At 61.3% G+C, this 22118-nt stretch overlaps 1 protein-coding gene across 1 annotated transcript in view; it reads right to left on the bottom strand.

Annotated features, from left to right (window-relative positions):
* The window catches only part of WNK2 (WNK lysine deficient protein kinase 2), a 94236-nt gene extending 72413 nt beyond the window's left edge, over positions 1-21823 (bottom strand). The window contains exon 1 of the mRNA XM_056128118.1: positions 21105-21823. Coding sequence (XP_055984093.1) covers positions 21105-21821 — 717 coding nt within the window. The 5' untranslated portion in view covers positions 21822-21823. The remainder of the gene's footprint in view (positions 1-21104) is intronic.
* Positions 21824-22118: the final 295 nt, after the last annotated feature.

Genomic DNA, 22118 nt, shown 5'->3' with positions numbered 1-22118 from the left:
GTAGGGATGAGGCCGCGGGCTGTGCAAGGGCCCTGTGTGTAGGGGTGAGACCGCGGGCTGTGCAGGGCCCTGTGTGTAGGGGTGAGGCCGCGGGCTGTGCAGCGCCCTGTGTGTAGGGGTGAGGCCACAGGCTGTGCAAGGGTCCTGTGTGTAGGGGTGAGGCCACGGGCTGTGCAGGGCCCTGTGCGTAGGGGTGAAGCCGTGGGCTATGCAGGGTCCTCTGCGTAGGGGTGAGGCCACAGGCTGTGCAGAGCCCTGTGCGTAGGGGTGAGGCCGTGGACTGTGCAGGGCCCTGTGCGTAGGGGTGAGGCCGCAGGCTGTGCAGGGCCCTGTGCATACGGGTGAGGCCATAGGCTGTGCAAGGCCCTCTATGTAGGGGTGAGGCCATGGGCTGTGCAGGTGGCCCACCATAAAACCAGCAGGCCTGCCGGGCCAGGGAATGCAGCGGAGCCATGCCCATGCCCGAGGGCGGGGGGGGGGGGGCAGCACAGACTGTCACTAGAGTGGGCTTCCACTCTGGACAGCTCAGAGGCATGGCCAGGATGGGTGGGTTCTGCCTGCCCACCCCGTACTGACCCCCCATGCTGGGGTGGCCGCGACACACACACACACACACACACACACACACACACACACATACCTCTGCAGCACCAGGTGCAGCTCTGCAGAGATGCCAAGGCGGTAGCCGCCTTCTGTGTCTTCCCCAGAGCCAGGCCGGGCCCCAAAACCATGCAGCAGCCGGCCAGGACAGGACAGGCCCGTGGAGGGGTGGAGGGGCAGTGGGCAGAGCAGCGACACAGCTCAGCCACTCGGGGTCGATCCCACATCAGGGGCCCCAGGCCAGGGTGCTAGAGTCACAGGGCGTGAGGAGGGTCACACTGTAGAGAAGGACATGGGTGCCGGCAGCCCCTGTGCATCCAAGGGGGATACAGCAGCAGCGAGCAGGGCTGAGGGGGTGCGCCCAGGCTCACCTTCGGGACCTTTCCTGGAGGTCCAGGGATGCCCATCTCAGTTCCCCAGGCAGGACTGGCACCAGGATCCTGAACAAAGCCGGGACTCGGGGCAGCAGGCAAGGCCACTCCCACACCAGGAGCCCATGGACGCAGCCGCCCCTGACCACTCCTGCCCCTGTCCCTGTCCCTGTCCCTGCCCCTGCCCCTGCCCCTGCCCCTGCTCTCTCATGCTCTCCTGGAAGCAGATGGCAGCAGGGAAAGCAGGCGAGGAGCAGGGACAGCAGAAACCAAGAGACAGAGACACCACGCAGGATGGAGGGAGAGGCAGGGGGGAAGGGCGTGGCACGCGGGAAGGAGACACAGCACAGGTGGGGACAGACCACCCAAGGACCGAGTCCCCACGAGCGGACATGGCAGCCCCAGGCACACAGGCACCGCCAGGTCAGGCTTGTCTGGGGTCAGCGCCTGCCCTGCCAGCAACTCGGGGACAACGTCAGAGCCACGTTCACAGCTCTGGTCCCTCCAGACTGACCATCCACAGAGGTGCAAGGCATGTGGCCACACAGAGAGCCGAGTCAGCTAGAGAGGCTGCAGCCAGCATGGCCCGAGGCCTGGGAGGGGCCCCGCAGGCCTCCCAAGGCCCACAACAAGGCTGCTCAATGCACACACGCAGGCCCCAAGAGACCCCCACCCCAGTGCCAAGATACTCGAGCTCTAGGCTCCCCCCCCCACACACACACACACTCAGCGCCGCTGCTTGCGTGAATCTCACAGACAGGCTTAACCCGGGGGCGTGTGCAGAAAGAGCTTCTAAAACTTTCCGGTAACCACCCACTAGTATAAGCTAAACAGTGTCTCCTGTCTAGCAGAGCAGAGAGAAGCACGCAGGCGAACCCCGTGCGCTCTTCTCATGCTAGTGTCCCCGACACAACACTCGCCACGGTTCCCTGGGGCAGGGCGGCCGCAGGCGGGAGCCGGGCAGAACCCGAGCGGGGACAGGAGCCCACAAGGCAGAGATGGGGTGAGGCTGTCTGTGAGCGCCCACCGCAGGTACTACAGAGTCTGCAGCCGGGGGCTCGGGATCAGCGCCGACACGGCCCGCACTGGGCGATCCGCCAACACCGAGCAAAAGTCAGTGTCCTTTAGAGAGGAAAAAGTCACCTGGAACCTCCAGTAGCTTCAGAAGTTTCACACGTATCAGTCCAAAACAAATGGCCAGGCAAGCCATGCCAGAAAAGAAGAGAAATGGCAGAAAAGCCCGAGGAAAGGGGAAACCAGACAGTGGCAGCAAGCCATCCCAGCGCACAAACAGCACAGAGATCAGCCACGGCTGTTAATAATCACAGCGGCCAGGACAGCCAAGGCCAGCGAGACAGGCCAGCGGGTGGGGGAGAGGGGTTGCCCCGCACGAGGCCTACCTGGGATCAATCCCCAGCACCCCCCTGGTTCCCTGAGGCCGCCAGGAGTGATCCCTGAGCACAGACTCAGGAGTCAGCCCAGAGCATTGCAAGGTATGGCCCAAACACCCCCTCCCCTAAAAAAAGAAAAGGGAACAGATGGCAGGACAGAGATTTCAGCAGAACAAGAACCTGTGAAATAAGAATCAAATGAGGGCCTGAGACAGCAGGGAAGGTGCTTGCCTTGCACGCAGCTGACCCTGGTTCGGCCTTGGCACCCCGTGGAGTCCACTGAGCCTCTCAGAAGTGAGTCCTGAGCACTGCCAGGTGCGGCCCAGATGAAGACGCCAAGGTTGTAGAACTCAAGATAACCGGGTGACGCCTCACAGCAGGAGGCTGGGTTTTTTTGGTTGGTGGTTTTTGGGTTTTTTTGTTTGTTTGTTTGTTTTTTGGGTCATACCCAGAGATGCGTTAATAAGGGCTGGAGCGATAGCACAGCAGTAGGGCATTTGCCTTGCACGCAGCCAACATGGCCGACCCGAGTTCGATTCCTCCGTCCCTCTCGGAGAGCCCAGCAAGCTGCCGAGAGTATCTCGCCTGCACGGCAGAGCCTGGCAAGCTCCCCGTGACGTATTCGATATGCCAGACACAGTAACAACAAAGTCTCCAATGGAGACGTTACTGGGCCCGCTCGAGCAAATCGATCAACAACGGGAGGGCCTTTACCTTTTACCTTTACCCAAAGATGCACAGGGGCTACTCCTGGCTTTGCACTCAGGAATTACTCCTTGCGGTGCTCAAGGGACTATATGGGATGCCGGGAATCGAACCCAGGTCGGCCAGGTGCAAGGCAAACGCCCTACCCGCTGTACTATCACTCCAGCCCCAGGAGGTTGGGTTTCGATGGCTGAGGCCTGGGCCCCTCAGCAGATGGAGAACCCGCCAGGCCCTGAGCTGGGTCCCCAGCACCACGCCCAGCTGTGGCCCCAACACTGAGAGAAACAAAATAAAAATCAAGGATGTACTCCCACTAGCAGAACCGCCAGCCGCACTTACACAGGCAGCATTTCCAAACCACAGAGCCCAGAGACAGACACACCAAGGAGGCAACAGCCGGGACTCGCCCACAGGCAGGGTGAGTAGACAGACCCCACCACACAGCTGCCCTCCTCTGTGGGAAGGAGTCCACACACCCTTCAGCCGGCCACAGAGCCCCACATCTACAGTGCAGGCAGCACCAAGCACACTGGCTCCGGCCCATGATGCTAATGCCACGCCTGCCTCAGGACAGGACCATCTGGACGCCCACACCTGCACCTGGGACAGGCCACCTGGCAGGTCCTGACACCGTCACCCTGGGGACACAGGATTAGGGGAGGCGACATCAGGGGCCTAGCCAGGCCTCAGCCCACGCCATATGATTCTGACAGTACAACTACAGGACAACTGTCTCATCCGCTGACCCCACTGAGCCCGGCAGTCCTGCCAAGATGTGGGGCCTGTCCAGCCGGGCAGGGGAACACCCCACTGTGGCCCCAGATCTTCCCAGGGAAGCACAAGAAATTCTGCACCTGAAGCTGGGGACGCTCTCAGAGAGGCACTGTCCACCCCAGGCATGGGTCAGCCCCTGCATGGCCACGCTGTCCTGCCCGAGTGGGAGCGCGATGGGCAGAGCTTGGTGTCCTCCCCGCCAGGGCTCCGGGCTCAGGGCCGGGACTTGGGCACCAACGGCTCCCAGGGAGTCCGTGGCTTTGACACGGGGACCAGCCTTAGGGGCTGTGGACATTCGCCTTGGGCGGGCTGACCCACAGGACATGCCACCCTGTGTGTGAAGGCTGTGAAGGCTGCCAGCCTGCCTTCCCAGGAAGGAACAGATGAGGGGTCCTGCATGTGGCCGGGCAGGACCCTCTGGCCACCCACTGAGGCCACACTGCTGGACAACCCAAATGGCCCCGGTGGACACCCAGCACCTTATATGTGGGCCCTGGCCATATGCACCCTGCAGGACCCTCACCCCTGAGCCCCATGAGGAGATGCCTGTGGGAAGGACACTCAGGAACGCGTGCTCACTCTCAGCCCAGGGGATGGGGACAGGGCACGTCGCCCGGAAACCAGTCCCCAACTGATTCCGCCCTTTCTCAAGAGAACACCAGGCAGGAGGACAGCAGACACACATGCAAGACTCCTCGACAGCACCCGGCATGTAGGACATGGCACTACATACAACATGGAGAGCATACATGACACAGGTGATACATGTGACGTGGGCGACACATGACATGGGCAATGCATAACACGGGCACCACGAACAACATGGGAAGCACACACAGTGCAGGCTAAACATGCGACCTAAACTTCTGATGCGGGGAACATGTGTGGTACGGGTAACACGTAATATGGGTAACATGGACAACATGTGACACAGATAACACGGGAAACATACACAATGCAGGCAATACACACAACATGGGTAACAACACGTGTGATGTGGACAACTTTATACAATGCAGACGACACACGTGACATAGGCAGGAAACACAATGGAGACAAAACCATGACTTGGGCAATATACACACATGGGGTCCCATGACGCATGCCACAGGAAGCACGCGTGGCCAGGCTGCCAGGCCCCAGCACTCACCCCTATCTCCCTGCACGCATGTCTAGACTTCGTCACTGGCGGTTATTAATAACGGGCAAGGGAGTGGCAGGTGACAATACAGCAGGGCCCAAGGTAATGGACAGAAGGGGTGACCCCGAAGTGGCCCCAGAGTGACCTGCACCGGGGAACCTGAAGCCAAAGCCAGGCGCCAGGAGGGAGGGCAGCTTCGTGTGCTCTTCCTCCCCCTCAGCAGGCGCCCGGGTAGCCGAGACCGACTGGGCAGCATTGCAGGGGGCAGCCCACGGCGGCACCTCCCCCCTGCCACCGCGACCTCCCCTCAACACACACACACACACACACACACACACCAGCTCACACCTCTCGCTGCCAACTCACACCCCCACCCACAGCAGGTGCCAACGCAGGAGGCAGCACAGCCCTGGGCACATGCAGGAGGGCGAGGACACGGTGACACATGGGGAGCAGAGGCTGAGGGTCCCTAAAGCTGGGTGAGTCATCCCCCTATGTGTGCAAACGGGCGTCATAGGAAGATGGGGAACCCCTGGTGATAACGGCGGGAGAAGCAGCCCCGGGTATTCCTTGTGCTCAGACCTCCCCGAGCAGTTCGGGGGAGCAGAGTCGGGATGTCCAGGCGCTGAGGAAGCCTCTGCTAGGGTGGATGGGTCTGGCCCCCTACAAGGGTGCTCCCGGGGAAGGGTGCCCCTAAGGCCACTTTGCTCATGGGGCCAAGCCAGGCACAGGACCCCTCAAGCACCCATCATTGAAGAGGTGGCTCACACCAGGAGCCTTGGAGGAGCGAGATTCAACCCCAGGAGACCAGAGCCGCCCCTCCCCCCCAGATGGCAGACCCAAGAAACTGTGCTCAGTGCTGGCTCAGGACCATAATGCTGGGTCCCTGGGATGCGCCAACCAGCCCTCCTGTCCACTGTGTGGTGGGGCCCATGCAGGGCGTCCCGTTTCCTGGACTGGCCAGTAGCGCCCCTAGCAGGGACAGGAGCTGGGCTGGGGGTCAAGACCGGGTAACTTTGGGGTTAGAGAGATAGCGCAGAGGGTAGGCTGTTTGCCTTGCACACAGCTGACCCGGGTTCGATCCACCGCATCCCACCTAGTCCCCTGAGCACCGACAGGAGTGATTCCTGAGTGCAGAGCCAGGAGGAAGCCCTGAGCATTGGGACAAGAACAGCCCCAACTATAAGAGAGAGGGGGGGAGCCCCCATGGTAAGAAAAGAGGACCCCGGAAGCTATGCCGTCACGTGGCCTTGCGGGCTCTCTCCTATGCGGTACAGAGACCCAGACAGAGATGGCTCCCTCCTGGGGAGGAGGCAGGCAGGGGGCGGCACGAGTGGGTCTGGGAACAGGCCACACCCCAAGGCAACAAAACCAGGCTCACAGCGACCCTGGGCTTCTCCTACTGCCAAGGTCACTGCCAGAGCTGCCCGGGCCAGCGTCCACATCCAGAATGGATGTCCCAGGACCTCCTGGGAAAGGCCCAGGGGCCGGAAGCCACGGGAAAGGGTCTGCCCCCCCCACCCCCGCACCCCACAGAACGGCTCTCAGTCTCCTTGAACCCTGTCCCCGGCTCTGGAGCGCTCACTCAGGGGTAAAAGTCAACACCAAAGATAAAATAAAACGAAATCCCTCTGCAGTGCCAAAAATACCTCCCCACGGGATGAGGGAGCGGCGCCACCTTCCACAGCAGCAACTGTTGCTATGGAGATGGGGCTCCAGCCAGCAGGGGTGTGGGGGGGGGCAGAGATGGGAAAAGGGCAGAACTGGCGACGACGGACGGAGCAGGGGAGAAGCAGAGGGGAGCAGAGTGCCTGGCACCCGGGCCCTCAGAGTGGGAGCCAAGCCGAGCTGCAGACAGACTCCGGGGGTGGGGGGCGGGGTGGCTGCGAGTGGCGGGGCTCACAGCAGAGAGGAAAGAGGAAACAGGATCTCCCGAAAACGTAAAACACGCTTCTGATTCGAGCACAGCAGGTCGCGCGCACTTCCGAGCGCACAAGGGTTCCCTCGCTGGAGCCAGAGACAGGAGGGGCAGGGAGGGTGCCCTCCCCTCCCCGCAGAGGAGACCCCGGGCTGCCAGGACACAGGCAGCCACGCAACAGTGGGTGGAGGTGCTTGTGCCACCATACGCATACAAACACACGTGTGCACAGTCACTTCAGGCATGAAAACCCATGCACATGCACGCACACACACACGCGTGCAATGCAACACAGACATGCGCTCTAGGCACAGAGGCATACACATATGCACATGCATGTGCAAATACACACACACCACAAGCACGTGCACACAAAATACACACACCACGGGCACACTTACACTCAGGTGCACACACAAATACATCACAGGTTCACGGACACATGCAAGCACACTGCAACATAAGCACATGCTACGGGTGCACATAGTGCAGTGCCTATATGCACACGTGCATGTGTGTGCATGCGTGTGCACATGGTATGACGTGTATACACGCTAGAAGCACACACACACATATGCACAAATACATGAACACAGCATCACACGTATATGTACACGTGCACACCTACACCTGCAGTCACTCCCGGTGAGTCCTGGCCCTGTCTTCCTCCTTTTGGTCTCCCAGGGACCCACCCTCCTTACGAGGCTGCTGCGGGTGAGAGACCCGGTACTCCAGAAGCATCCCTCACTCAGCATCCCTGACTCACTCGCATCCACAAAGCCACCACACCGAGGTAGCATGAACGCTTCCACGGCCCAGACCCCAGAGCCCTCCCCTGCCCACCTGCTCTCATGCTATGTGGGCTCACCCACTCCTGGGTCATCAGGCTCCTGGGGTCGCCAGCGTCACCCCGGGGAACCTATGGTCATTCTTCACTGCCTTTTCCTTCTTGTCTGAATGGAGAGGGAAGCCCCAGGCAGGCCGCAGTCAGCTGCATCCCAGCTCCCGGATATCCTATCACTGCTCTGTTGCTGTACGTGCAGCCCTGCCTCCATCCTCCCCCGCATCCTCCCCGGCCACCCCAACTTCCCTGGGGAACGCATGCTCCGTTGTAAGGTGCAAGGTCTGCAGAACACACGCAAGGCTCCTGCCAGCACCCCTGGAAGGATGCTCCCGGCCAGCCCCGCCTCCCAGCGACAGTCTGCAGTGGACCCCAGCAACGGTCTGCAGTGGACACAGGCTCTGAGGCAGGCAGGACTCAGCGCGCAGCACAGAGCTGGCCCTTGGTGTGCACCCAGAAGGCTCTCATCACTCGCATCACTACCCCCGGTCATGACAGGCCTTCCAAGACTCGTGACCCAAGCTCCACCGAGGCACTTGGGCTGCAACCTGGCCCACAAGGCTTCCTCCTGCCCAAGAGAAAACACAGCGGGAACCTTTGTTTAAAGGCCATCCGCCTGGAACAACACTACCTCCCATCCCCCACTTCCTGGGCGCAGGAGCCCAGGTTTTCCAGCCAACCCAGGAAAAACCTTCCTGTACCTCCCGGGATTCTCGTGCCCCCCCGCCCATGAGGCAGGTGGGCCTCCTTCCTGGCAAACAGACCGAAATGGCTTCTGTGCTCACAGAGGGAGCAAAACCTGGGGCGTCCCCACTGCCCAGCAGGGGCCACGCTGGACACAGCTGCTGCCACACTTGGACCCACAGAAATGGGGGAGGGGCCACAAGGGGGCAGGATGCGGGTCTCTGGAGGTCACTGCCCCTCTGCTATACTGCCAGGCCCATCTTGCCAGACCCTTGTCCTCCTTCCACTCCCCCGGCCAGTGGCCACGCCTGAATCGTGAGAACCCTGCGTAGAGTGACCCCTGCACTGGCTAGCAGTGCTCTCGGGGTGGGGGGGGGGAGGGGGCTAAGCCCAGTTTCCTGGGGCAAGTCAGCGGTCGCCTAAAACACCACCTCACCAGGCTGCCAGTGGTCCCTGCCCCCACCTGCCCACGGCCTGGGGACAGGACGCACAGGGCCTGCCTCAGACACGCAGCTACCAGCCAGCCAGGAAGCGGCCAGCAGGGCCCACCGCAGGGCCCACTGCCTTCGGGAACACAGCAGGTCTTTGTTTTTTATCATCCCCGTCATCAAATATTTACTGAGGCTGACGGACCATCTCAGCAGGCGAGCTCCGCGCCAAAGGCGCTCTGCCCTGGGCCGGGAGCAGCAGGTGAGCAGGGCTGGGGCTGGGTACGGGCGTGTGGCGAGGACCCTGCCTGGGTCTGGATCCCTGCGACCCGTCCCAAAGGGAAGTCGGGAGCAGGCGCAGGACCAAGAAGAGACATCCCCACCCATAGGAACCCCCCAACCACCCAGGCCCCCTCCTGGACCTCGGTCTCTGCCCACAAACTCTCCCGTGCAGCAGCAGGTAGACAGACAGAAGGACGGACAGACTGAAGCAGCTCCCGGGTGGGAACCTACAGGATGGGGGGTACAGTGTAGCCAGGGCCTGACACCGGATGTGGGCAGGCAGGGCCCAGGGCGCTGGCCTAGTTCGAGAGGTAGGAGGGCAGACAACCCGACGCCCAGAGAAGCCCAGGAGACCCTCCTCTGATGCCCCACCCAGCTCTTGCTTCTCCAGGAGCCCGCCCTGCCCTCACCCCTGCCTGCTCCACTGCCTCTGGTTTCAGGGAGCCACTCCTGGGCATGATTTCTGCTCTTGCTCTAGCTCATTTCCGTCCAGCCTCGCCCTGAAGCGCCCACTCCTAGCCACCAGCTTCAAAGACCCCGTCTCGCCCTGCCCGCAGCCCTAAGAGACCACCTGGGCACAAGTTGGAGGATCCACCAAGTCTAAAATTGTGACCCCACCCGAGCCAAAGCAGAGACGCCAGATCCCACCCTGCCCTCAGCCCTCTGGCAGCCCCCAGGGGCTCCAGGCTTGGAGCCCCACATGCAGCACTCACAACCTCATTCCTCCTCTACCCCCCAGCCCGACACCCGCCAACATGTTTCCTTATAGGGGACCCTCAAGTGCCAAGTGGGAGTGGGAGAAGCAGCAGGGTTCAGAGGTGCCCAAGGGAGCAGAGTCCCAAGGGCCGCCCCAAAGCAGGCCCAATCCTGGGCAGCCACACCAGCTCGGAGCCAACACGGGGCCCGGCCAGGCGTCACATACAGAACAGCAGAGAAGGCACTTGCCTGAGAAGCACCAGATCTGGGCACCATCTCCAGCACCCAGTATGGAGTCCTGAGCATGAAGCCTGAGGTACATGAAGCGCAGTGGGTCTGAAGACACTCACACACACACACACACACACACACACACACACACACACAGTGCAGGGAAGCTGGGGGACAAGACGGCTGGCCTGTGTCAAGGCCCCCACGAGGTGCGCCCTGGGCCGTCCAGCCGATGGGGGCACCTCCCACGCCCAGACCTTCGGGACCACAGGATAGCCCTGGGGTTTGTGGCCAGAGCGGGCACTCTTGTTCAAGAAGGAGGTCGCTGGTGGTACAAAGCCTTCCTGGGGAGTCCGGGGCCACCCCCGTATGCCCGCCTGCTGGGGTGCTTCCTCTTCAGTACGGAGATTCCTCGGAACCTGCCCAGGCAGCTGTCCTGGCGCCTGCCCCCAGGCCAGATGACTTCCTGGCTCCGAGAGACGGGCAGGGCACAGACCATCCTCTGTGAGGTACCAATGGCCAGGGCACGGGGGGTGGCACCCAGCATGGTCTAGACAGGGATAGGGGACTGGCTCCCCAGCTCCAGGGTGAGGCTGTGCCGTACTGGCCGGTGGGCACCTCTGCAGGATGCAGGGCAGCTGCTCGCCCCCCCACCAGCCCCTGGCCCCCCGAGGTGGGGCAGCAGGGGACTGAAGGCAGTGGCGTGAGTCACCATCGCAGCACACGTTGGTGCAGAGACTCCAACTATGACTTTGCAGAAACACCCAGGAACAGAGACAGGAGCCAAGGGCATGCAGCGGAGCGGAAACCGCTATGTCGGAGGGAAGACGGGGCAGAGTCCTCGCTCCTTGCTTCATGTGTGTTTGTGTGTGTGTGTGTGTGTGTGTGTGTGTGTGAGAGAGAGAGAGAGAGAGAGAGAGAGAGAGAGAGAGTGTGTGTGCGCGTGCACGCGCGCACACACGCCAGAGTTAAATGTCCACTAGGCCGTGCACACACAACACCTTCCCGGGATCTGGAAGCACAAAATGTGTCCTCCAGGGATAGAGGAAGGGTCCAAGACTGGCCTCGGGGATTTATTGCAAGGTGGGCAAACAAGAGACCGGACAGGCCCAGGAGTTCGAAGATCTGCAGGTTCCAGAGGTGACTGGGCTCCTGACAGCAGACACGCACTGGCGCCTTCTCCAGAGCCCCGGGCCAGCAGGGCAGGCTCAGACAGCCAGGACACAGGCTTCTTCTCTTCCCTCCCTCCCTCCCTCTCCCTCTCCCTGGGCAGGCCCTGGGAACCATCATGACCGCATGTGTCTCTGAGAAAGTGCCATGCCCTGCAGGATCAGCCCTGGGGGCTGAGGTCATAGGCTCTGAGCCCCTCTCAGCACCATCTCTATCACCTGGTGGTGGGCCCGCCCCAGCGACAGCATCCCACACTCCCACAGGGGACAGGCTGACCACACGGTCCGGCCAGCATCAGACCACAGGCCCCAAGCCAGGAACCTGCTTGTGCCAAAACCCGGATGGTTCCCCACACAGGACAGCACCAGGCCATCGCCAGTGGTCAGCAGGACGCTAAGGAGGAAAGTGGAGGGATGAACATAGACGCGGCGCACGTCCCCAATGGGCCCCTGCCCCAAGGGCCACCGTGCCGGGCACTCATGGGTACAGGGCTTCAGCACCCGAGTGGGAGCCGAGGGACACCAGGCTACGGGGAGAGGGAAAGCAGACGGGGGCCCCAGAGGCAGGGGTGTGAGCAGGTGCGGGGAGATCAAGCGAGCACGGCGGAGCCGGTACACCCAGGCCCTCCAGCCTTGGCTTCAGTTCTGCAAAATGGAGAGACGGAAACGGAGCTGCTGGCAGGGGGGAAGCGGGGGGGGGGGGGGGCAATGATGGGTCTGAGGCCACGTCTCAGAAGAACCGTGGCGGGAGGCCGGGGCAGGCCCAGAAGCACCAGGGGTGGCTGTTCCGTCCTGCACGAGGACAGTGGCAAACGCTGGAGGGATGAGGTCACCGGGACAGACCCGGGCAGGTGTGCCCCACCCATGCCCCACCACACCACACCTCTCTCTGGCATTGCCCAGCCCGGAATCAGGGTAGACCCAGAGATCCCATCAGGCCCCACGCAACGGGGGGAAGCCGTGGGTCCCCTCTCCCAGAGACACCTAGGAGGTCTGCCAGCCAACGTCTTCCCTTCTGGAATAAACTGTGGACACCTAGCCAAAGCCACACCTAACCACCTGCTCGCTTCCTGCCTTCAAATAGGGCTCTGTTGCCTGGAGCTGTGGCAGCAGCCCTTTTGTAGCCAAGAGGCGTGGAGGCTAAGGACCAACCCAACAGGGCTGAGAGAAGCATAAAAGGAGTGGGAGGGCACCACTGTCCCTGCTGACACTGCCAGGCAGCTGGGCCCCAATGCCATCTCCAGGTATCAGAGTTTGGGGGTGATCACAGGTCTATAGTCTCTCACCACTTCCTGCTGAAAATTCCCCTGGCTCCCGTCCTGAGAAGCTGGTGTCTGGGAGTGGAGGAAGAACAGATCTTCCTCTGGCTGGGGACAGGCAAGTGGGGAGTCCCAGCGGAGGCTCAGCCACCGTGTCCACGCCTGGTCACTGGCACCACCAGAGAAGTCCCCGTGGTGTTCGCATCAAGGACTAGATATGCCGGAGCCCACCCCCACTCCACCAATGGGGGGCACCACCCTTCCCAGTCCCACGTGGGTGAGAGAAAATGCCAACACTCCCCTCCTCCCCACAGCCCCTTCCTCTGGGAAGCCTGCAACACCGTGGGTATGTTAGACAGTCTTGGGAGGGCCAGTGGGAGAAAGAGCACCACAGGGAAGGCACTTGCCTCACCTTGTCCGCAGCCAAATCCATTCTGATCCCTGGCACCACGGATGGTCCCCCAAGCACTATACCAGGAGTCACGCCTGAACAGAGTCAAGAGTAGCCCCTGAGCACTGGTGTAAGTGAACCCTGAACCAAAATGTTAATGATAAGAGTAGGGGCCGGAGCAATAGCACAGCGGGTAGAGCGTTTGCCTTGCACGCGGCTGACCCAGGTTCGATTCTCAGCATCCCATATGGTCCCCTGAGCACCGCCAGGAGTAATTCCTGAGTGCAGAGCCAGGAGTAACCCCTGTGCATCGCTGGGTATGACCCAAAAAGCCAAAAAAATAATAATAATAAAGGTAAGAGTAATCAACACACCCTTGAGAGGCAGCAGAGGAAGAAGAGGAAGAACAGGCCTTGAGATCCCACATGGCAGTAGATCCCACACTGCCCACTCAGGACACCCCCTTTCTGCAGCCGCACCTGTGAAGTGAGGCCCCAAGGGAGGGCCCAGTCTCCTGGGCAGGCCCAGGTGTAAGCCCCCACTTCTCATCTGTGAAGTACCCTGAGCTGCCGGAAGTGGTTCTGAAGACAAGAAGCAACTCAGCGTGGGCCCAGCCAGCCAGCAAAGTTCTCCCCCTGACCGCTGCCTCCCTCCCTCCGTGGTCATGGCCAGCCTGGCCCTTCTCAGCCTGGATGGTCCTGCACAGATGCGGGGCTAGCGTGTCTCCTCTCAACCCCACCAGCCAGGCAGCTTTGTGCCATGATGACTTGAATTTCTAGATCGATTCCAGGGAGTGGGGAGACACCACTTCACATTCTGGAACCAGCCCAGAGACCTTGGTCCTCGGGAAGGTAGGCATGGGTGTGCCCTGGGCACAATGACACCACCACGCACCACGCCCCGAAGCAGAGTCACTGTGGGCTGGGGGAACCGGCACAGCCCCCTGCTCCACACCCGAGCAGACATTTCTGGAAAAGAGTTGGGTGAATACGAGCTGAAGGCACGCAGATGAGGGTGGCTGCCTGGTCACAGCCTCTCAGCCCTCAGAAACCAAGAGCCTCTTAGGACAACGCTCTCTGGCTCTTGGGGATGGGGTTAAAAAGGTGGGTTTTGTACGATGTTACCCCAGGGTTGCAGCTGTAGACATAAAGGAACAGGAAGCTACTGTGAAAACCCAATCAGCTCATTCACTGGGACTCAGGGTCTTTCTCTGCATCGCTGCAGATCTCCTTGAAGAAACGGTGACACTGTTTTTCTTAGACTATTCCGCAGAGAAGCTGTAGGTTTATGGCAAGACTGAGCGAAAATCGGAGTTGCCTGAAACTGAATCTCCAGCCCTCCAGGTCGCAACAATTAACACAGTGCATTGATTTTGTTACAACTTGATACACAGTTCACACGTGCATTAGCTCACTCTTGGCTCACGTTAGGTGGATATGGATAGAAGAGCACTGCCAAGTATCCACCATACAGTATCATAGAGAAGAGTTTTGCACAGCTCTAAAATTCCTCTGTGTTCTGCCTCGTCACGCCACCTTCTACTCATAAACCCTAGCGACCACTGACATTTTTATCTTCCTCGTAGCTTTGCCTTTTCAAGAACGTCAGTGTGCTGGAATGGTACCTACATGTAGCCTTTTCAGATTGCTGGTAAAAATGCAATTAGGTTTCCTCCACGCCTTGGTAATTAATGTCCTTTTAGCACTGAGTAATTGTCCATCCTCAGGATGTGCCCATTTATTCAGTCACCCACTAAAGAACACCCTGGTTTCATCCAAGTTCGGGCAGTTATGAATAAAGCTTCTATGCTAATATACCCATGTAGGTTTTTGTGTGCAAATAAGCTTCCAACCCCTTCTGGAAAATCAGTAGCTTGATGTGCGGATTGCATGGCAAGGGCATCCCGAGTATATTTTGTAAGAGCTCACTTTCCAATCTCCCCTGCAACGGACCAAGAGACTTCGTTGTTCTAGCCCCATCAGCCCTTGTGGGGGGATATCAGTGTTCCCTAGTTGGAGCTTTCTAGGGGAAGTGCATGTGACCTATTTTATTTTTTGAGGGGTGGAGGCACACCTGGTGATGCTCAGGAGTTTCTTCTAGCCCTGCACTCAGAAATTACTCCTGGCAGTGCTCAGGGGACCACATGGGATGCCGAGGATCAAACTCAGGTCGGCTGCATGCAAGGCAAGCCTTGCAAACAGCCTACCTGCTGTACCATCTCTCCACCCCAAGTAAAGTAAGTAAAGTAAAGGCCCTCCCGTTGATCATCGATTTGCTCGAGCGGGCCCAGTAACGTCTCCATTGGAGACTTTGTTGTTACTGTGTCTGGCATATCGAATACATCACGGGGAGCTTGCCAGGCTCTGTCGTGCGGGTGAGATACTCTCGGTAGCTTGCCGGGCTCTCCGAGAGGGGCGGAGGAATCGAACTCGGGTCGGCCATGTTGGCTGCGTGCAAGGCAGACGCCCTACCCGCTGTGCTATCGCTCCAGCCCAAAATAAAGTTTATTTATTTAAACACTTCTAAACAAAGCGTTCTCATACCAGAGAGTTGGAAGAGCTCGCTGTCAGTTCTGGACAACGGTCCTCTATCAGATGTGTATGTGATGAAGAAGACTCCCTCGATCTTTCCATTCTCTAGCAGTCTTTCCTAGAATCATTTGTTCTCTCTCTCTCTCTCTCTCTCTCTCTCTCTCTCTCTGTGTGTGTGCGTGTGTGTGTGTCTGTGTGCGTGCGAGCATGCACACATACGTGCACACGCAAATCCAGGACTTCATAAACTAGCAAAGTTTATTTTAATGAAGCTCAACTTAGGTTTTTTTTCTGCACCTTGAGCCTTTGGTGCCGTATCTGAAACGTCACAAACCTCAAGGCTCAGCTGGCTCTCTCTGGCTATCTCCTAGAAGTTTTATGGTCTTGCACTTGACATTAATGTCTTTATGTTTATCCATTGTTGTAGTTATGCTTATTCATCCTGAGTTGATTTTGTGAAAGGTACACTGAAGGTCTCAATATTCGTTTCTTAGCATATACGGGTCCAGTTGTTTAAGCAGAAAGAAAAGAAAAAGAAACTATCGTACCTCAGCGTACTACCTTTGTTCCTTGTCAAAGGTCAGCTGACTACATTCACGGGACATTCTAGGCTCTATTTTCTGCTCTGTTGCTCTAATTCTCTTTACCACGTTATGGCAACCTCTTTTCTTATTCCATCCCATCCGCCTGTATATAGATACACACACACACACACACACACACACACACACATATATATACACAGCTGACATCAATGACAAGTATAAGAAGCTAAGTATTCTGGGAAATCCTTAGGATTCAACCCAGCAGGGAACAGAACTGACTTTGAAAATGGCTTGAAATGAAATACCGGCAGTTGCCCAAAGGGGCCATGCCCCTTGCCCAGGTGACTTCGCCCGCACCAGCTCCCCAAACAGCCCCGGCACTGTGAGCAGCATGGAGCAGATCCTGACTTGCTCCTCAGAAACTCCAGCTGCTGGGTTCACACCCTTCCCTTATCTGCAACTCAGATGATAAGGCAGGCAGCCAGGTGCTGAGCTGGGCAGGGCTGCAGCTGAGGCCACCAGCAGCGCCCAGGGCCTGCTGCACCCGGGGGTGAGGCGGTGGGAGGGGAGGGGGGTAACCCATTGCTGGCTTTTGAAAACTCCCTGCAGGGCCATTGAGTTTTAAGGTGAAGAGGAGCCTTTACTCTGAGTGTCGCCCTGGGGCTGACACACCTGTGGTGGTCAACCAGCACTAGCTGCACGGATGGAGCAAGGGGAGAAACCACGGCACACCCAAGGGGAAGCTGCTGGGTGGGTGGGGGGTGGCCTGGAAGCGGGAGGCTCCCGAAAGGACAGGGCTGTGATGCCCCAGAGCCGTCCCCCACCCCCACCGCGGACACCCAGTCCACAAAGACCGCAAAGGCCTGGGTTAAACACTCCTCTATCAAAGCACTGACCCGAGCACAGTGCCGTCACCTTGGGCATCCTCCAACTCTGGCCTGAAGACGCACCAAGCCACAGACTCTGCTCAGGAGACAACACTGACCCTGCATGGGGCGAGGATGGCTGTTTTGCAACCTGAGTAGCAGCATGAAGCAGGGCCCAGCTCCCCCAGACTCCCTCGGGCTCCCCGGCCCCCCCACCCCCCGCTCCTCTGAGCAGTCTCTCCCACTGGCCGGGCCCTCCTAGGCTCACCACCAAATGCCCTGCATGATCCCGGGGGGTCCCAGGACACTGGTCACGATCTCTGGGCAGGAACCAGGACACACAAATCACAAATGCTAGTAGAAGCCACAAAAGACAGTGCCACGGGGTCTGCAGCAGGGAGCAGCATCCAGAACATTCTACACCCTCTCCTCTCCACAATCCTCTCACTGACCACCTCTTCTCTGACTGAACAGAGTCTAGTCACAGCTCAGCCTGCCCCAGAGAATCCCCCAGCGACCTCCTGCAGGTGGCCCATCAGCCATCCACACAAGTTTGTCCAGGGGTGGACCCCCAGGTCATATGGGAATTTAGGCCAAAGACGGGCTCAGCCCCGCACCCACACCACAGGACAGACCTCTGCAGACAACCAGAAAAGGGACACGCTTGGCCCTGGGAGTGCCCAGCCTGACAGAGAAGAGCAACCCACAGCTGACAGCCTCCACCCTTCACCACACAACAGCGGGTTTGCGGCGCACAGCGGAGCACAATCAGCCCCATTTCTGCCCAGGTGGGATGGGGAGAGCACCTCCGACACCCCCAGTGCCCAGTTCCCCTGCCAGCCAAACCACAGCAGCAGCTGGGACACCACACGCCCACCTCTCCTCTGAAGGGCAGGCTGGGTGCTGGCCGCGGGTGACTCAAAGCGAGAGTTCTCCCAGGCAAAGGTCGATCCTTGAGATGATGACAACCAGGAAAGTGCCATGGCCATCCCATTCAGTGAGCTGAGCCTTGACCTGACCGCAGAGCTGCCCACGTCCCCCACTGCCCCCCCACCCCCACCCCAGGCCAGCTGCTTTGATTCCCGGGACAGCACCAAGCCTCCTGCCTGGGGTCATCTCTCAGAGCAGCCTGAGGCTGCCCAGCAGGTTGACACTCTTGAGTCCGGGATATGCTCCGGTCAGCACTGCAGGACAGGCCAAGGGAGTCTCCTGGAGACAAGGCGAGAGCCCACTGAGGCACGGGGTGGGGGCCACTGCGCCCAGAATGGCCCCCTGGACAGCTGACAGGGACACAGGGCCTCAAGGAGGGCAAGGACACTGTGAACACACAACTCCCCGTGGCTACTCTGAGGGGACCCCAGGCAGCTCAGAGCTCCAGGGGACACCTGCAGCCCCACAAACTCCCTGGTCAGACGAGGCTGTGCGAGACCAGATGGAGCCCAGGGGCACGTGGGTCGGCAGGGCAGAGGCCTGAGAGACAGCACAGGGGTGAGGCGCCCGCCCTGCACCCAGCGGACACAGGTCTGATCGCCAGCACCCCACAGGGTCCCCCAAGTCATGCCAGGAGGGATCTCTGAGCACAGAGTCACAAGTAAACCCTGAGCACCACTGGGCATAACCCAAAAGAAAGGGAAAAAAAGGTAAAAAATAAAGAGGTGCATTTCCACATCCTCCTACTGTGGTAATGTGCCTCGGATAAAGAAGGTTCATCCGAAAGGGAAAGAAGAGGTAATATTTTTTTAAATGGCTATCCCCCCACAAAAAAATTAAAACCTCAGAGGCTAGAGGCCTGAGTGAGGGCGGCAGGGTAAAGCTCCCGCTGCCCTGTGGATCTGAGAGAAGCCCGCTGCTCCCCCTCACAAAGCTCTCAACACTAATTTAGGAGAGGAAATTGGAAATCCTGGATATCCCTCCATCCTCCCGGGGGGGGGGGGCGGGGGGGCTGAACCACCCCCAAAATGGGCCTCTCCTCCCTCAGCAGAGAACTCTGGAGAAGCACCAGGTATTTGCCTTGCATGTAACTGACCTGGGTTCGATCCCCAGCATCCCATACGGTCCCCTGAGCACTACTGGGGGTGACCCTTCCAAAGTAAGAGAGGGGTGGCTATGCAGCAAAGAAAGGAGAGCAGCAGACTGCGGGAAGAGGGGGAGGGGGGTAGCTTTTGGAGCATCCCAAAGCTACTGTTGAAGTACTTCTAGGTGCTGAGGCAGGGAGGGCAGAGGGGTGGAGCGATCCGGAAGAGTGCCCAGCACCCCCACTCTCCAAGAAGACATCCAAACCCGGCAGCCCCAGAGTCGGTGGAAAGGCTGAGAAGCCCCGGCGCAGTCAGAAGCAGCAAACGCCAGGCACTGCTGCCCCCCGCCCCAGTCAGCATCATTCCCAGGCGGGGCGAGGCCACTACCACCCCCCTGGGCAGCGACGCCCTCCCCGACAGCATAAAGGACAAGCAGTTCCATGAGGGGACCCTGGACCCAGGGCACCTCTCAGCCAGGAGGGCACCCTGGGCTGGGCCAGTCCCTCCCATGGGACACCCTCAGTGTCCCCCTGAACATGGGCCCACAGCAGCACTCACAGGACCCTTCTGTGCTGGGCAGGGGGCGGGGGGCGGGGTGGAGGGTGAGAGCTCCTCCCAGGTCTGGGCCCCCCAGTGACTTCGGGGAGTCAGGAGCATCACCAGACAGATGAGAGGCCATCTTTAGCCTCCCCACTCCCACCGGAGTCCAGGAATAAATGACCCCTGAACAGTGGCCAGGTTCCTCCCCTGGGCACTCTACTGGGGGCCCCCGGGACAGGAGCTCTTGCCTTTCCTTAAAGGGCCGGGAACAGACAGCCCGTCCTGAGAGTCACATGTGCTGCAGTGCCCGAGGAGATCGGCAGGGCTCTGCGGGGAGGTCCTGCAGGGAGCCTGCCCACTGCAGCCCCCGCCACGGGGCACCTCGCCTCCCCGCTGCCCTCTTTCAGCCCTGGCCAGCACAGACCCCACTCACTGCCAGCACTCCAGGGCCTCCACACCACGGCCCAAAACCCCCTTTCCCACCAACCGCTGCGGGCCCAGAACCTGCGGCCAGCCCGCAGGAAGAAGGGGCATATTCTCATCCTCCTGAAGGACTCCACGGGCTGCCCACATTCCCCTGGCAAGACCAAGGGGCCGTGGGCAGGGGCAGCTTCCCAGCTCTTTGTCTCGGGAAAGGGTGGCTGTCAGGTCAGCGCCCACCACACTGGGCCCTGCTCCCACGCACACACTCGTGCACGGGCCCAGAGGGCAGAGACCCAAAGGCATCTGCGAGCCAGAGAGGCAGGCGTCCTGCAGTGAGGCGAGCGCCTGCGTCAGGCCGGGGAGGGCAGCTAACTTTACAGGCGCCCGGGTAGGCTTACACCCGCACACGCAGGCCGCCTTGTGCCCAGCAGCTGACCCCCCCCAAAATACAGGGGAGGGCTGTAAACACCCGCTGTGACAGGCATAGTCCCAGCTCCCAGGGCTGGCCCCGGGCAGCTCAGGTTACGTTTATATAATCTCTCAGGCCTGGGGCTGGCACAGCCAACGTGCGGTGGTGGCCCGGTCATGAAAAATGCATCGCAACCCCCTACTCAGAAATACATGCAAACCCACCCGGCCCCTCTGCACGGTCTGGGATACGATGGCACAGGTGGTATAGGTGAGGGTGCAGGGCGAGGTGGGGGGGCTGCTCCCTTCCAGACCTTGCCCACCGGAGCTGCTGCCCACTCAGTCCAGAAGCCCACCCGGGGTTGTGCCCAGGTGGGACTCCTGCAGTGCGTCCTACACTGACAGCTGCTGGAAAAGGGCAGCCTGAGTTTCCAGGTCACCAGACCACCAGCCTGGCAAAAGCCTGGTGGAAAAGCCCTCCCACCTTGCTTCTGCAGAGACAAGGGTCTGGTGGGCGGAGGTCAGGCCCCAAGAGCCGAGGAGGGACACGCCCTTCAAGTGCCCACTCTCCCGCAGCCACTACACACTCTCCCAGAAGGCTTCCCCGGTACCTCCCCCCAACATGGGCAAGGCTGCCACCGTCCCACCTGACCGCCTGCACCCCCGCGGGCAGGGCAGGGCGAAGCCTCCCCACCTGCGCACAGCCCAAGCGGCCCCACCTGACCTGCCGCACCTCCACCTGGGCACGGCCCCCACCCACTCGGCGGGCGCACACAACCCACGGCGCCCCCCAGGGACCCCGCGGGACCGAGGCTGGCTGTCCGTCCGTCCGTCCGTCCGTCCGTCCGCCCGCCCGCCCGCCCAGCCGCGTGCAGCAGCAGCGGCGGCGCCTCACCTGCAGCTCGCACCAGGCCACCTCCACCCAGGTCTCCGTGTCCAGCCCCTTGTAGACGGTCTTGAAGGAGCCGCGGCCCAGCTCGATGTCGAACTTGAGGAAGCGGCCGTCCAGGGAGGTGGCCACGGCCTTGAGGTCGTCCTCGTCGTCCTCGTCCTCCTCGGGCTCATCCCGCCGGGCGCGCCCGGCCTCGGGCTTCGCCTCGGCGGCCCCCGCGTCCTCCTTGGCCGCCGCCGCCGCCGCCGCAGCTGCGGGCGGCGGGTCCTGCTCGGGGCCGGCCGGGCGGCCGTCGGGGGCGGGCGCGGCGGGCGCGGGGCCGGGGTGGTCGGCGGGCGCGGGCCGGGCGGTGGCGGTGGCGGTGGCGGCGGTGGGGGCGCCGGGCGGGGCTCCGGGCGCGGCGGCGGCGGCGGCGGCGGCGGGGGCGGCGGGGCGGCCGCGGGCGCGCTCGGCGATGAGGCGGCGCGTCTTGCAGAGCAGCAGCACCCGGCGCTGCAGGGGCTGCGGGGGCTGCGCGCCCGGCGCCTCGGCCGCCTCCAGGCCCGGCGCCTCCTCCTGGTCCGACTCCACCACGCTGCGCCGCAGGAAACGCTGCGGCCCGGGCCGCGCCGCCCGCGCCCGCGGCTCCGCCATGCCCGCCGGCCCCGCGCCGCCGCCGCCGCGCCGCCCGGCCTCCCTCAGCGCGCCGGGGGCGTCCCGGCGGCCGCCATCGCCGTCCATGTCTGCGGGCAAGGACAGGCCGGTGAGCGCCGCGCACCTGCCCGCCCGCCCGCCCGCGGGATGCCCGGACGGGCTGGGGCGGCGGCGCGTCCCGGGCGCCGCGGGGCGGGATGCTGCGGGGCCGCCGGGGAGGCCCGCGGGGCGCGCGGCGGCGGCGGCGGCGGCGGGGGGTCCCGCGGCCCCCGAGACGGAGGCTGCGGCCGCGGGCGGCACCGGCCGGGCGGTGGCTCCACAAAGGACGCGACCGGGGGGCGCAGGAGGGGCGCGCACGGGGAGAGGGGCCGCGGCGCGCGGCGC

This window comes from Sorex fumeus, unplaced genomic scaffold (genome assembly GCF_029834395.1).
Source record: "Sorex fumeus unplaced genomic scaffold, SorFum_2.1 ptg000063l, whole genome shotgun sequence".
In the NCBI taxonomy this organism is placed as follows: domain Eukaryota; kingdom Metazoa; phylum Chordata; class Mammalia; order Eulipotyphla; family Soricidae; genus Sorex; species Sorex fumeus.
This window is presented reverse-complemented; position numbering and strand designations above follow the sequence as displayed.